The sequence below is a fragment of the Bombina bombina genome, chromosome 2 (genome assembly GCF_027579735.1).
Source record: "Bombina bombina isolate aBomBom1 chromosome 2, aBomBom1.pri, whole genome shotgun sequence".
NCBI classification, from domain to species: Eukaryota; Metazoa; Chordata; class Amphibia; order Anura; family Bombinatoridae; genus Bombina; species Bombina bombina.
Window position 1 is genome coordinate 635111258 of NC_069500.1, and position 17316 is coordinate 635128573.

General features: G+C 41.2%; 1 protein-coding gene across 1 annotated transcript in view; it reads right to left on the reverse strand.

Moving 5' to 3' along the window:
- Window positions 1-17316, reverse strand: part of MPDZ (multiple PDZ domain crumbs cell polarity complex component) — a 754223-nt gene that overhangs the window by 410916 nt on the left and 325991 nt on the right. The window contains exon 12 of the mRNA XM_053699987.1: window positions 6380-6466. Within this exon, the coding sequence (XP_053555962.1) occupies window positions 6380-6466 (87 nt within the window). The remainder of the gene's footprint in view (window positions 1-6379; window positions 6467-17316) is intronic.

Below are 17316 nucleotides of genomic sequence, written 5' to 3' on the forward strand. Positions count from 1 at the left end.
GGTTCAAACGGAACCCCTTGAAGAACATTAAGAACTAAATTCAAACTCCAAGGAGGAGCAATTGGTCTAAACACAGGCCGGATTCTAGTCAGGGCCTGACAAAAAGATTGAACATCTGGAACATCTGCCAGACGCTTGTGTAGCAAAATAGACAAAGCAGAAATCTGTCCCTTTAAGGAACTTGCTGACAACCCTTTCTCCAATCCTTCTTGGAGAAAAGATACAAACCTGGGAATCCTAACCCTACTCCATGAGTAGCCCTTGGATTCACACCAATAAAGATATCTGCGCCATATCTTATGGTAATTTTTTCTAGTAACAGGCTTGTGCGCTTGAATCAAGGTATCAATGACCGCATCAGAGAACCCTCGCTTAGATAAAATCAAGTGTTCAATCTCCAAGCAGTCAGCTGCATAGAATGATTCGGATGATGGAAGGGTCCCTGAATGAAAAGGGCCTGCCTCAATGGAAGCTTCCACGGCGGCAGAGAGGACATGTCCACCAGATCGGCATACCAAGTCCTGCGAGGCCACGAATTACCGAAGCCCTCTCCTGTTTTACCCGTGCAATCACTCGGGGAAGGAGAGCAAACGGTGGTAACACATAAGCTAGGTTGAACGACCAAGGCACTGCCAAGGCATCTATCAGTTCGGCCTGAGGATCCCTGGACCTGGATCCGTATCTTGGGAGCTTGGCATTCTGACGAGATGCCATCAGATCCAATTCCGGTCTGCCCCACCTGAGAATCAGGGTGGCAAAGACCTCCGGATGGAGTTCCCATTCCCCTGGATGAAACGTCTGTCTGCTCAAAAAAATCCGCCTCCCAGTTGTCCACTTCTGGGATGTAGATTGCTGACAGACAACAAGAGTGAGCCTCCGCCCACCGAATTATCTTGGATACTTCTGTCATCGCTAAGGAACTCCTTGTTCCTCCCTGATGATTGATGTAAGCCACAGTCGTGATGTTGTCTGACTGAAATCGGATGAATTTGGCCAAAGCCAACTGAGGCCAAGCCTGAAGCGCATTGAATATTGCTCTCAATTCCAGAATATTGATTGGAAGTAGAGACTCCGACCAAGTCCACACACCCTGAGCCTTCAGGGAATTCCAGACTGCACCCCATCCTAGTAGACTGGCGTCCGTTGTCACTATCACCCATGAGGGTCTGCGGAAGCACATCCCTTGGGACAGATGATCCTGTGACAACCACTAAAGAAGAGAGTCTCTTGTCTCCTGATCCAGATCTATCTGAGGAGACAAATCTGCATAATCTCCATTCCACTGCCTGAGCATGCCCCCACCATCAATCCAATTACCTCCATGCACTGAGACACTGATGGACGAGGATTGGACTGAAGGGATCGGCATGTATTCAGAATCTTTAGCTTTCTGACCTCTGTCAAAAAGATTTTCATGGATACAGAGTCTATTAGAGTTCCCAGGAAGGGAACCCTTGTCTGTGTAATTAGAGAACTCTTTTCTAGATTCACCTTCCACCCGTAAGTCCTTAGAAAGGATAGAACAATGTCGGTATGAGACTTTGTCAGCTGATAAGATGACACCTGGATCAGAATATTGTCCAGATAAGGCGCCACTGCAATGCCCCGTGGCCTGAGAACCTCCAGCAGAGACCCTAGAACCTTGGTGAAGATTCTGGGTGCTGTGGCCAGCCCAAAAGGAAGAGCCACAAACTGAAAATGTTTGTCCAGGTAGGCAAACCTTAGGAACTGGTGATGATCCTTGTGGATAGGAATATGAAGATATGCATCCTTTAAGTCCACGGTAGTCATATATTGACCCTCCTGGAATAATGGGAGAATTGTCCGAATAGTCTCCATCTTGAAGGATGGGACTCTGAGAAACTTGTTTAGACTCTTTAGATCTAAAATGGGATGGAACGTTCCCTCTTTTTTGGAAACCACAAAAAGGTTCGAGTAAAACCCCTGCCCCTGTTCCTGTTTTGGAATGGGACAAATTACTCCCATAGTGGAGAGGTCTCTTACAAAACCTAAGAATGCCTCTCTTTTTATATGGTCTACAGACAATTGTGAAAGAAGAAACCTTCCCCTTGGGAAAGAATTTTTGAACTCCAACTGATACCCTTGAGACACAATTTCCAGTGTCCAGGGATCCTGAACGTCTCTTATCCAATCCTGGGCAAAGAGAGAAAGTCTGCCCCCTACTAGACTGGTCCTGGATCGGGGGCCGCCCCTTCATGATGTCTTGGGAGCAGCAGCAAGCTTCTTGGGTTGCTTACCCTTGTTCCAAGCCTGGTTGGGTCTCCAGACAGACTTGGTTGTGCAAAATTCCCTTCCTGTTTAGCGGAAGAGGAGACTCCCTTGAAATTTCGAAAGGAACGAAAATTACTCTGTCTACCCCTCTGCTTAGATGTTTTGTCCTGAGGTAGGAGGTGATCCTTACCTCCCGTAATGTCAGAAATTATCTTTCAAGTCAGGCCCGAATAGGGTCTTCCCCTTGAAAGGAATAAACAAAAGTTTGGATTTAGAGGACACATCCACAGACCAAGATTTTAACCATAAGGCTCTGCGCGCTAGAATGGCAAATCCTGCATTCTTAGCCGCCAATTTGGCTATCTGAAAGGCGGCATCCGTAACAAAAGAATTAGCCAGCTTAAGGGCCTTAATTCTATCCATTATTTCCTCTAGAGAACTTTCAGTCTTAAGAGAATCTTCTAAGGCATCAAACCAAAAGGCAGCCGCAGTTGTGACTGGTACAATGCAGGCCGTCGGTTGTAATACAAACCCTTGGTGAACAAATAGCTTTTTTAGAAGACCCTCCAACTTTTTATCCATAGGGTCTTTGAAAGCACAACTGTCCTCAATAGGGATAGTCGTACGTTTAGTCAGGGTAGAAATAGCTCCCTCCACCTTAGGGACGGTTTGCCAAGAATCCCGAACGGTGTCAGGAATAGGGTACATTTTCTTAAACATAGGGGAAGGTGAGAACGGGATACCTGGTCTTTCCCATTCCCTAGTAATAATTTCCGAAATTCTCTTAGGAACTGGAAAAACGTCAGAATAAGATGGAACCTCTAAATACTTGTCCATCTTACACAATTTCTCTGGAGGGACCACAATAGAGTCAAAGTCGTCCAGAGTCATCAGAACCTCCCACAGTAACAGGCAAAGGTGTTCAAGCTTAAATCTGAAGGACATCACTTCCGAATCTGTCTGGGGTAAAGCACTACCTACTCAGAGCCCTGGGAGGGTACATCGGAGATCGCCATCAAATAATCAGAAGTCACATGGCCCACCTGGGTCTCTTTTCTACTATGTTTGCCCTGTAATACCGGCAACTTAGATAAAACTTCTGTAAGAGTGGAGGACATAACTGCAGCCATATCCTGCAGATTAAATGACGCAGACGCCGTGGAAGAACCTGGCGTTACTTGTGTGGGCGTTAAAGGCTGTGACGCTTTGGGAGAAAGTTGCGGCATACCCTGAGTCTCATCAGTCTGAGGACATTCATTAGACATATCTTTATTAAAGAAAATGTTCTCTCTGCACTCCAAGGCCCTCTCAATACATAGGGGACAAAGTGTAACTGGGGGTTCCACAATGGCATCTAAACACATAAGGCATGTAGTTTGTTTAAGGTCATCCATTTTGATAACCTGAACAGAAAAAAGCAAGCTTGGTCAGAAACACTGAAAAAAAAAAAAAGTGTAAAAAATCTTAACTTTTGCAAAGAAATGTGTCTTTAAGAAAAATGTGAACATTGCTTGATATATATATATATGTCAGAGAGTAATTGTTTTCACATTCCCATATTAGTGAGTGATCCGTGAGGAAGACACTGTTTATTTCATAGAACAAAACCAGAAACTTATCAGTCAGAGCTGCGGCTCCTACCTGTCTCCACTGACCAAGGATAAAGTCCCTGAACCGGAGTGCCCAAGATCACTTGTGTAAGCTTTCTCAGAAACAAGTGTACAAAGGAGCCGTAATGGCAATCGGAACAACTGAGCTAAAGCGCGCCAAAAACAATGCCCCGCCCATCGTGGGTGTCAGAACCCGGGAAAATAGAAATACGTCTATGCAGGCCAAAGCCCCGGAGTATATTAGGAACTAAACTCCTACAGCTCCGAAACTCCCAACGTCAGCCCTGTTCACAATAAAAGTGAAATTGCCCGTAACACATACATGCCAAATAACATCTCAGCGCTTCTAGTTAAATTCGCTTTGCTAGAGTGTCTGAATAAAGTTTGCACATATTTCTTTCTTATCCCAGCGCTTCTAGGGTAAATTATCATACTAGAGTGTCTGGATAAAGCTCAATGTCGGTTCTCATACTTCCTATCACTAATGAAAAGCGACATAATAGCAACAGGAAAACTTGTCATGTCCCCTGAGAAAAATAAAAGTACAGACCGTTATGAGAAATGTCACTCTTTTTTCTACAGTGCAAAACCCCAGAAAACAGACTGCACTTACCAGCATGTTGAGGAACAGCATGAGAGACTCAAAGTGTCAGGGGGTCTAACCTTCCTCCTGAGGTCCTGTGAAGATAGAAGGGCCTTAGTTAAAATATCTCTAAGACCATCTCAGAATAGCAGTATCAGTATGGGAGGCGCAGAGGGGCCAAAAACCCTCCAGTTCCCAGAACCATAAAACTATAACTGCCATTTAAAATAAAAAAAACTCTTGCTTGAAGAATCTAAAACTAACACCTTACTTTACCTCAATCCTATCACTAACGCAGGCAAAGAGAATGACTGGGTTGGGGGGAAGGGAGGAGCTATTTATGCAGCTCTGCTGTGGAGCTCTTTGCCTCCTCCTGCTGACCTGGAGGCGATATCCCATAAGTAAGGATGAAATCCGTGGACTCGTCATATCTTGTAAAAGAAAACGCATTTGATTGAAGTTAAGCAATGTTAATGCACAACAGTGCTAACATTTTAGCGCTCCACTTGTAATCTAGACCATAGTAAGCTAGGATTTATGATGCACAAATGACATGTTCTAACAATTTAGAGAATGTAAGTTGTGTATCAGACTGTTCCTTTAGTGAGACATTAAACACCTCTTTCTGTAAACATTGTGCTTTGTCCTACTCTGTAGCCTAAGCTTTAAAGATGCTGAAAACTGCCTAAACCCTCTATTTGATTTGCAGCTTACAGAATTTGCTTTCTGCCCTATCTTGGGAGTGTGTGAGAAGCACTTTTTTCACACAAGCAATATGTATTTAATGTCCTTTTAAATTCCCTTATAGTCCTTGTCCTTATTTGAAGTCTATTCCATGAATCAAACAGCCTTTATCTAAATTACTCTTGAGTCTACTGCCCTCCAACTTGACATCATGAAACAAGCAACACCATGCATCATTATACACATTGTTTTTACATTCTCTATACTGAATGTTAACTTACAACCTTAAAAGAACAGTAACGTCATGATTCAAATAGAGCATGCAATTTTAAACAACTTTCCAATTTACTTCTGTTATCAAATTTGCTTTGTTCTCTTGGTATCTTTTATTGAAGAGTACAACTAGGAAGGCTTATAAGAGCTCAGGAGTGTGCATGTGTCTTTAGTACTCTATGGCAGCAGTGTTTTGTAACATTGTATAATAAAGCTACAAATAATTTTGCAAAACACTGCTGCCATAGAGTACTAAAGACACGTGCACACTCCTGAGCTCTTATAAGCCTACCTAGTTTTACTCTTAAATAAAAGATACCAAGAGAACAAAGTAATTTTGATAACAGAACTAAATTGGAAAGTTGTTTAAAATTGCATGCTCTATCCGAATCATGAAAAATTCATTTTGACTTTACTGTCCCTTTAAGTTCTCACCTGAATGTTAATATGTCATTTTGAATTATTACATACAAGCACATAAACTTACTGTCTAAAATATAATATTTTGGAATTGCAATCATGCATACAAATGAACTGCACTAAACTGTTGTGATTCTGATCAGATTTGAATCCCCTGATGATCATTAAACTATTTTTTTCTTATAAAAAGACCATACGGTGCAAATGCAGCAGTTTCACATTAAGTGCAATTATTGCCTTAGGCTTCTTTGAAAACCTTTTTTTTCTTTTTAAGTTTCATTCTGTAGTCAACCAACTCTTGGTGCAACAAACGCAAAGCATTATATCATCCATATTGTCATTCTTTTTTTCTGCAATACAAAGAGATAATAACAGCATATGTAATTTTTTTGAAAGAGATCCAAACTGAGAGGAGGGTCAGTGAAGCTTTTTGTCTTTAAAGACTCTGAGTTACATGAGGCAGCAGTGATTGGAGAGAGATCTAAGAGACAGCTGGCCACTTCACCACTGACAGATTGCGGATTCATGCCTATTCCCCACATGGCTCTTCCATGTAGTATGTTTTGAAAACAAGTACCTGATGGTAAGTTTATCCCTTTTGTTGCAGATTGTGTTACAGCGATAGAGGTCTCAGATGATGGCAGCTGAATATTAGAAGTGCTTTCTGAAAAATAGACAGTTAATATCAATTAATGTATAGAAGAAATATCCTTAGTTCTGCCATAACTAATGTATGATGCTAAAAGCACACTGTCAAACTGAATTTAAAGAAGGTTAATTGAAATAACTAATAATGGATTATTATTTTTTTTAAATCAATATGAAGTCTAATAAAAGGGGCAATAAACACCTCCTGTTTTTTGTGTGTAAAAAATAGGCTTTGTTCCACATTTACTAGAGAGACCGAAAAATAAATTGTGTTGCTTAAAGGGACATGAAAACGTAAAATGTTATCATGACAGGTTATATAATTTAAAACAAGTTTCCAATTTACTTCTATTAACAATGTTACTTTATTCTCTTGTTTATTGCATTACTGGGAGCTAGCTGAACACATTGGTAAGCCAATGATGAGAGGTGTATATGTGCAGCCACCAATTAACATTTAACCCCTAGCAAATTAGGCAACAGAAGTAAATTGTAAAGTCTAAATCATAAAACGATTTTGGGTTTCATACCCCTTTATTTTTTCAATATCCTGCAAATTGCTTAAATCTGGTATTTGATTTCCAACATTTTCAGATTTTGTTTTTTGGCCTGTCTAGGGAGTGCGATTAGTAGAATTTTACACTATAACAAGAGGTGCTTAAAGGTACAGTCTACAGTAAACATATTTTTCGAAAACATAGATAATGCCTTTAATACCCATTCCCCAGTTTTGCACAACCAACATTGTTATATTACTACACTTTCTAACCTCTAATCCTTTAAATATGTTTCTAAGCCCCTGCAGGCCGCCTCTTATCTCAATGCATTTTATAAGCTATTCCCAGCCAGAAAGTGCTAGTTCATATGTGCCATTTTATATATATCAGGGCTCAAAATGTCCACTAGCCCACTATTCATTGGTAAGTGGAAATTTAACAGTGGCCAGTGAAAGTTAGTGAGTGGATGTCAACAAATTATTATCTAAAGGGATATTATAAATCCATGAAAGGGCAAGGTTTTGTTATTCCTCTAGTGCTATAGAGATCCCATTAGTGCTTAGACTGTTACTTCTGAGAGGGTAAACAGGGGCAGAGAGAGATTGGAGAGGAAAAGTGAAATTGGAGAAAAAGATATTGTTAAGAAAGAGTGGAGAAGATTTGAAGAGTTTGAGAAAGAAGAGAGAAATAATGTAAACAGAATATATGTCTTAAGAGAGAAGGGAGGGGGTAAAAAGAGAGATTGAAGAGAGGAGGGAGTGGAGAAGATAAATGAGAGATGATTGTTATAAAACAATTTTTCCAGGTCTGCTATGACCTCACATTAATGTCAACAGTCTCTGCTTTCTCTCAGTTCAACAACTTTCCTTTTCTGTCAGCTGTTGTCTTCCCCAGAACCCTAGTTGATGTTGCTAACTGTTATGCACCTATTTTTGTTAATTTATTATTACTGTTTGTAGCATTATTTAATTTATAGTATAAAACAAAAATAATATAAAAAAATTACTGCACAATAAGGTGTTTCACATTGGCTAAACACATACAAAGAGGGGGGGGGGGGTAAGTGGGTGTGGTGTGGGACGAGGAAGGGACTGTTTGGTGTCCCAAAACGTCACAAATAAGATCTTTATTACACAGACGGCTGAAGTCCAGTGAGTACTTATTCTAACTTTGAAATTATTGACATATCTATATAGCACCCTGGCAGTTGAAGACAGATGGTGAGAGTGCATACACCTACAAACCAAATATATATATATATATATATATATATATATAACTAATTTTTGAGGAGAGAGACCTTTAAATTTTAAGAATAACATAATTTATGAAAGAACTTAAGAGTCCATGAGCTAGTGACATATGGGATATACATTCCTACCAGGAGGGGGCAAAGTTTCCCAAACCTATAAATGCCTATACATACAACTCCCACCTCACTCATACCTAAGCTTAACGTATAGCCAAGTAGTGAGGTGTAAAAAAACAAGGAGTAAAAAAACATTAAAAAGAGGAACTGGAACAATAATGTGCACAATAGGGTGGGTCTCATGGACTCTTGCCACTATGAAAGAAATAAATTTATCAGGTAAGTTCTTAAATAAATTATGTTTTCTTTCATGTGAGTGGCAAGAGTCCATGAGCTAGTGATATATGGGATATAATACCCAAGATGTGGAAGTCCACGAGTCACTAGAGAGGAAGGGATAAAATAAAAACAGCTATTTCCGCTGAGAAAATAAATCCCAAAAAATAATTAAGTTTTTTTTTAAAATTCAAAACAACTCAAATCATAGGCACTAGAATCAAACTGACAGGTGCCTGAAAACCCTTTCTACCAAAGGATGTTTCCAAAAAAGCAAACACATCAAAATGGTAAAATTAAGTAAATGAGTGCAAAGAAGACCAAGTTACTGCTTTACAAATTTAATCCACAAAACAGCTTATCTAGATGGAAAATCAGATAAGCAGACAAATCTGGAAACTTTTTCTAGCAGAAGAGATAGCCAAAAGAAATAACACTTTCTAAGAAAGTAGATAAAAAAAAACAAAGAATACATAGGCTCAAAAGAGCCTGCAAAATCTTAAAAACCAAATTGAGACTCCAAGAAGGAGAAATTAATTTAATAACAGGCTTGATACGAATCAAAACCTGAACAAAACAGTGAATATCAGGAAGTTTAGCAATCTTTTATGAAATAAGACAAAAAGAGCAGAGATTTGTCCTTCAAATGATTTGCAGACAAAACCTTTTATCCAAACTATCCTGAAGAAACGGTAAAATCCTAGGAATTAAAAAGAATGCCAAGAATAATCAAGAGTGGAACACCATGAAATATAGGTTTTCCAAACCCAATGATACATCTTTCTTGAAACAGACTTAAAGGGACACTGTACCCAAAAATTTTCTTTCGTGATTCAGATTGAGCATGAAATTTTAAGCAACTTTCTAATTTACTCCTATTATCAAATTTTCTTAATTCTCTTGGTATCTTTATTTGAAATGCAAAAATGTAAGTTTAGATGCCGGCCCATTTTTGGTGAACAACCTGGGTTGTCCTTGCTGATTGGTGGATAAATTCATCCACCAATAAAAAAACAGAATTTATGTTTACCTGATAAATTACTTTCTCCAACGGTGTGTCCGGTCCACGGCGTCATCCTTACTTGTGGGATATTCTCTTCCCCAACAGGAAATGGCAAAGAGCCCAGCAAAGCTGGTCACATGATCCCTCCTAGGCTCCGCCTTCCCCAGTCATTCGACCGACGTAAAGGAGGAATATTTGCATAGGAGAAATCATATGATACCGTGGTGACTGTAGTTAAAGAAAATAAATCATCAGACCTGATTAAAAAACCAGGGCGGGCCGTGGGCCGGACACACCGTTGGGGAAAGTAATTTATCAGGTAAACATAAATTCTGTTTTCTCCAACATAGGTGTGTCCGGTCCACGGCGTCATCCTTACTTGTGGGAACCAATACCAAAGCTTTAGGACACGGATGATGGGAGGGAGCAAATCAGGTCACCTAGATGGAAGGCACCACGGTTTGCAAAACCTTTCTCCCAAAAATAGCCTCAGAAGAAGCAAAATTATCAAATTTGTAAAATTTGGTAAAAGTGTGCAGTGAAGACCAAGTCGCTGCCTTACATATCTGATCAACAGAAGCCTTGTTCTTAAAGGCCCATGTGGAAGCCACGGCCCTAGTGGAATGAGCTGTGATTCTTTCAGGAGGCTGCCGTCCGGCAGTCTCATAAGCCAATCTGATGATGCTTTTAAGCCAAAAAGATAGAGAGGTAGAAGTTGCTTTTTGACCTCTCCTTTTACCAGAATAGACAACAAACAAGGAAGATGTTTGTCTGAAATCCTTTGTAGCATCTAAATAGAATTTTAGAGCACGGACAACGTCCAAATTGTGTAACAAACGTTCCTTCTATGAAACTGGATTCGGACACAAAGAAGGTACAACTATCTCCTGGTTAATATTTTTGTTGGAAACAACCTTCGGAAGAAAACCAGGCTCAGTACGTAAAAACCACCTTATCTGCATGGACCAGATAGGGCGGAGAACACTGCAGAGCAGATAACTCAGAAACTCTTCTAGCGGAAGAAATTGCAACCTAAAACAAAACTTTCCAAGATAATAACTTAATATCTACGGAATGTAAGGGTTCAAACGGAACCCCTTGAAGAACTGAAAGAACTAGATTAAGACTCCAGGGAAGAGTCAAAGGTCTGTAAACAGGCTTGATTCTAACCAGAGCCTGAACAAACGCTTAAACGTCTGGCACAGCTGCCAGCCTTTTGTGAAGTAAAACAGATAAAGCAGAGATCTGTCCCTTAAGAGAACTCACAGAAAATCCTTTCTCCAAACCTTCTTGTAGAAAGGAAAGAATCTTAGGAATTTTTATCTTGTTCCATGGGAATCCTTTAGATTCACACCAACAGATATATTTTTTCCATATATTATGGTAAATTTTTCTAGTTACAGGCTTTCTAGCCTGAATAAGAGTATCTATCACAGAATCTGAAAACCCACGCTTTGATAAAATCAAGCGTTCAAACTCCAAGCAGTCAGTTGGAGGAAAACCAGATTCGGATGTTCGAATGGACCCTGAATAAGAAGGTCCTGTCTCAAAGGTAGCTTCCATGGTGGAGCCGATGACACATTCACCAGGTCTGCATACTAAGTCCTGCGTGGCCACACAGGAACTATCAAGGTCACCGAAGCCCTCTCCAGATTGATCCTGGCTACCAGCCTGGGAATGAGAGGAAACGGTGGGAATACATAAGCTAGGTTGAAGATCCAAGGTGCTACTATTGTATCCAATAGAGTCGCCTTGGGATCCCTGGATTTGGACCCGTAACAAGGGACCATGAAGTTCTGACGAGAGGCCATCAGAACCATGTCTGGAATGCCCCATAATTGAGTTATTTGGGCAAAGATTTCCAGATGGAGTTCCCACTCCCCCGGATGCTCCTCCATCGCCAGGGAACTCCTTGTTACCCCCTGATGGTTGATATATGTAACAGTCGTCATGATGTCTGATTGAAACCTTATGAATTTGGCCTTTGCTAGTCGAGGCCAAGCCTTGAGAGCATTGAATATCGCTCTCAGTTCCATTATGTTTATCAGGAGAAGAGAGTCTTCCCGAAACCATAGACCCTGAGTTTTCAGGGGTTCCCAGACCGCGCCCCAGCCCACCAGACTGGCGTCGGTCGTGACAATGACCTATTCTGGTCTGCGGAAGCTCATTCCCTGTGACAGGTTGTCCAGGGTCAGCCACCAAAGGAGTGAATCTCTGGTTATTTGATCTACTTGTATCGTCGGAGACAAGTCTGTATAATCCCCATTCCACTGTCTGAGCATGCCCAGGTGCAATGGTCTTAGATGAATTCGTGCAAAAGGAACTATGTCCATTGCCGCAACCATCAAACCTATTACTTCCATGGACTGCGCTATGGAAGGAAGAAGAACAGAATGAAGTACCTGACAAGAGCTTAGAAGTTTTGATTTTCTGGCCTCTGTCAGAAAAACCTTCATTTCTAAGGAAACTATTATTGTTCCCAAGAAGGGAACTCTTGTTGACGGGGACAGAGAACTTTTTTCTATGTTCACTTTCCACCTGTGAGATCTGAGAAAGGCTAGGACAATGTCCGTATGAGCCTTTGCTTTTGACAGAGACGACACTTGAATCAGGATGTCGTCCAAGTAAGGTACTACTGCAATGCCCCTTGGTCTTAGCACCGCTAGAAGGGACCCTAGTACCCTTGTGAAAATCCTTGGAGCAGTGGCTAATCCGAATGGAAGTGCCACAGGTAATGCTTGTCCAGAAAGGCGAACCTTAGGAACCGAAAATGTTCCTTGTGGATAGGAATACGTAGGTACGCATCCTTTAAGTCCACCGTGGTCATGAATTGACCTTCCTGGATGGTAGGAAGGATCGTTCGAATGGTTTCCATTTTGAATGATGAAACCCTTAGAAACTTGTTTAGAATCTTGAGATCTAAAATAGGTCTGAATGTTCCCTCTTTTTTGGGAATTATGAACAGGTTGGAGTAAAAACCCATCCCTTGTTCTCCTAATGGAACAGGATGAATCACTCCCATGCTTAACCGGTCTTCTACACAGTGTAAGAATGCCTGTTCGAAGATAATTGAGACCCGTGGAACCTTCCCCTTGGGGGTAGTTCCCTGAATTCCAGGAGATAACCTTGAGAAACTATTTCTAGCGCCCAAGGATCCTGAACATCTCTTGCCCCAGCCTGAGCAAAGAGAGAAAGTCTGCCCCCCACCAGATCCTTCCCAGATCGGGGGCCAACACTTCATGCTGTTTTGGTAGCAGTGGCAGGTGACTTGGCCTGCTTACCCTTGTTCCAGCCTTGCATCGGCCTCCAGGCTGGCTTGGTTTGAGAAGTATTACCCTCTTGCTTAGAGGGTGTAGAATTTGAGGCTGGTCCGTTTCTGCGAAAGGGACGAAAATTTGGCTTCTTTTTAGCCTTAAAAGACCTATCCAGAGGAAGGGTGTGGCCCTTTCCCCCAGTGATGTCTGAAATAATCTCTTTCAAGTCAGGGCCAAACAGTGTTTTACCCTTGAAAGGGATGTTAAGCAAAAGCGCTCTGCGCGCCACGATAGCAAACCCTGAATTATTCGCCGCTAATCTAGCTAATTGCAAAGCGGCATCTAAAATAAAAAAGAGTTAGCCAATTTAAGAGCTTGAACTCTGTCCAAAACCTCCTCGTACGAAGATTCTTTATTGAGCGACTTTTCTAGTTCTTCGAACCAGAAACACGCAGCTGTAGTGACAGGAACAATGCATGAAATTGGTTGTAGAAGGTAACCTTGCTGAACAAACATCTTTTTAAGCAAACCCTCTAACCTTTAATCCATAGGATCTTGAAAACACAACTATCTTCTATAGGAATAGAAGTGCGTTTGTTTAGAGTAGAAACCGCCACCTCGACCTTGGGGACTGTATGCTATAAGTCCTTTCTGGGGTCGACTATAGGAACTAATTTCTTAAATATAGGGGGAGGACAAAAGGTATGCCGGGCCTTTCCCACTCCTTATTTACTATGTCCGCCACCCGCTTGGGTATAGGAAAAACATCGGGGGGCACCGGAACCTCTAGGAACTTGTCCATCTTACATAATTTCTCTGGAATGACCAAATTGTCACAATCATCCAGAGTAGATAATACCTCCTTAAGTAGTGCGTGGAGATGTTGAAATTTAAATTTAAAAGTTACAATATCAGGTTCTGCTTGTTGAGAAATTTTCCCTGAATCTGAAATTTCTCCCTCAGACAAAACCTCCCTCCTGGCCCCTTCAGATAGGTGTGAGGGTATGACAGAACAGATATCATCAGCGTCCTCTTGCTCTTCAGTGTTTAAAACAGAGCAATCACGCTTTCTCTGATAAGTAGGCATTTTGGAAAAAAATGCATGCAATAGAATTATCCATTACAGCCATTAATTGTTGTATGGTAATAAGTATTGGCGCACTAGATGTACTAGGGGCCTCTTGTGTGGGCAAAACTGGTGTAGACACAGAAGGGGATGATGCAGTACCATGCTTACTCCCCTCATTAGAGGAATCATCTTGGGCAATATCATATCTATGGCATTATTATCCCTACTTTGTTTGGACATTATGACACAAATATATCACATATATTTAAATGGGGAGACACATTGGCTTTCATACATATAGAACATCGTTATCTGATGGTTCAGACATGTTAAACAGGCTTAAACTTGTCAACAAAGCACAAAAAACGTTTTACAATAAAACCGTTACTGTCCCTTTAAATTTCAAACTGAACACACTTTATTACTGAATACGTGAAAAAGTATGAAGGAATTGTTCAAATTTCACCAAAATTTCACCACAGTAACTTAAAGCCTTAAAAGTATTACACACCAAATTTGAAAGCTTTAACCCTTAAAATAACGGAACCGGAGCCGTTTTTACATTTAACCCCTATACAGTCCCAGGTATCTGCTTTGCTGAGACCCAACCAAGCCCAGAGGGGAATACGATACCAAATGATGCCTTCTATAAGCTTTTTCAGTGGTTCTTAGCTCCTCACACATGCATCTGCATGCCATGCTTTCCAAAAACAACTGCGCATTAGAGGCGCGAAAATGAGGCTCTGTCTATGACTAGAAAAGGCCCCCAGTGAAAAAGGTGTCCAATACAGTGCCTGCCGTTTTTATTAAAACAATCCCCAAGATTTAACAACTATTAAAAGTAATAATCTGCCAAATATACTTAGTAAAGTAATCGTTTTAGCCCAGAAAAATGTCTACCAGTTTTTTAAGCCCTAATGAAGCCCTTTATTCTTTTACTTAAACTAAGAAAATGGCTTACCGGTTCCCATAGGGAAAATGACAGCTTCCAGCATTACCGAGTCTTGTTAGAAATGTGTCATACCTCAAGCAGCAAAAGTCTGCTCACTGTTTCCCCCAACTGAAGTTAATTCCTCTCAACAGTCCTGTGTGGAAACAGCCATGGATTTTAGTAACGGTTGCTAAAATTATTTTCCTCTTACAAACAGAAATCTTCATCTCTTTCCTGTTTCAGAGTAAATAGTACATACCAGCACTATTTTAAAATAACAAACTCTTGATTGAAGAATAAAAACTACATTTAAACACCAAAAAACTCTAAGCCATCTCCGTGGAGATGTTGCCTGTACAACGGCAAAGAGAATGACTGGGGAAGGCGGAGCCTAGGAGGGATCATGTGACCAGCTTTGCTGGGCTCTTTGCCATTTCCTGTTGGGGAAGAGAATATCCCACAAGTAAGGATGACGCCGTGGACCGGACACACCTATGTTGGAGAAAGTGCTGTCCAGAGTACTGAAACCAAAAAAAAAGCTTAGATGCCATCTTTTTCAAATAATGATAGCAAGAGAACGAAGAAAAATTGATAACAGGAGTAAATTAGAAAGTTGCTTAAAATAGCATGCTCTTTCTGAATTACAAAAGAAAAAAACATAATTTATGCTTACCTGATAAATTCCTTTCTTCTGTTGTGTGATCAGTCCACGGGTCATCATTACTTCTGGGATATTATCTGCTCCCCTACAGGAAGTGCAAGAGGATTCACCCAGCAGAGTTGCTATATAGCTCCTCCCCTCTACGTCACCTCCAGTCATTCGACCAAAGACCAACGAGAAAGGAGAAGCCAAGGGTGTAGTGGTGACTGAATTATAATTTAAAAAATATGTACCTGCCTTAAAAAACAGGGCGGGCCGTGGACTGATCACACAACAGAAGAAAGGAATTTATCAGGTAAGCATAAATTATGTTTTCTTCTGTTATGTGTGATCAGTCCACGGGTCATCATTACTTCTGGGATACCAATACCAAAGCAAAAGTACACGGATGACGGGAGGGATAGGCAGGCTCATTATACAGAAGGAACCACTGCCTGAAGAACCTTTCTCCCAAAAATAGCCTCCGAAGAAGCAAAAGTGTCAAATTTGTAAAATTTGGAAAAAGTATGAAGCAAAGACCAAGTTGCAGCCTTGCAAATCTGTTCAACAGAGGCCTCATTCTTAAAGGCCCAAGTGGAAGCCACAGCTCTAGTGGAGTGAGCTGTAATTCTTTCAGGAGGCTGCTGTCCAGCAGTCTCATAGGCTAAACGTATTATGCTACGAAGCCAAAAAGAGAGAGAGGTAGCAGAAGCTTTTTGACCTCTCCTCTGTCCAGAATAAACGACAAACAGGGAAGAAGTTTGGCGAAAATCATTAGTTGCCTGCAAGTAGAACTTGAGGGCACGAACTACATCCAGATTGTGTAGAAGACGTTCCTTCTTTGAAGAAGGATTTGGACACAAGGAGGGAACAACAATCTCTTGATTGATATTCCTGTTAGAGACAACCTTAGGTAAAAACCCAGGTTTAGTACGCAGAACTACCTTGTCTGAGTGAAAGATCAGATAAGGAGAATCACAATGAAGGGCTGATAACTCAGAGACTCTTCGAGCCGAGGAAATAGCCATTAAAAATAGAACTTTCCAAGATAACAATCTTATATCAATGGAATGAAGGGGTTCAAACGGAACACCCTGTAAAACGTTAAGAACTAAGTTTAAACTCCATGGCGGAGCAACAGTTTTAAACACAGGCTTGATCCTAGCTAAAGCCTGACAAAAGGCCTGGATGTCTGAATTTTCTGACAGACGCCTGTGTAACAAGATGGACAGAGCTGAGATCTGTCCCTTTAATGAGCTAGCCGATAAACCCTTTTCTAAACCTTCTTGTAGAAAAGACAATATCCTAGGAATCCTAACCTTACTCCAGGAGTAATCTTTGGATTCACACCAGTATAGGTATTTACGCCATATTTTATGGTAAATCTTTCTGGTAACAGGCTTCCTAGCCTGTATCAGGGTATCAATAACCGACTCAGAAAACCCACGTTTTGATAAAATCAAGCGTTCAATTTCCAAGCAGTCAGCTTCAGAGAAGTTAGACTTTGATGTTTGAATGGACCCTGAATCAGAAGGTCCTGTCTTAGAGGTAGAGACCACGGCGGACAGGATGACATGTCCACTAGATCTGCATACCAAGTCCTGCGCGGCCATGCAGGCGCTATTAGAATCACTGATGCTCTCTCCTGTTTGATTTTGGCAATCAATCGAGGAAGCAGCGGGAAGGGTGGAAACACATAAGCCATCCTGAAGTTCCAAGGTGCTGTCAAAGCATCTATCAGAACCGCTCCCGGATCCCTGGATCTGGATCCGTAGCGAGGAAGTTTGGCGTTCTGGCGAGACGCCATGAGATCTATCTCTGGTTTGCCCCAACGTCGAAGTATTTGGGCAAAGACCTCCGGATGAAGTTCCCACTCCCCCGGATGAA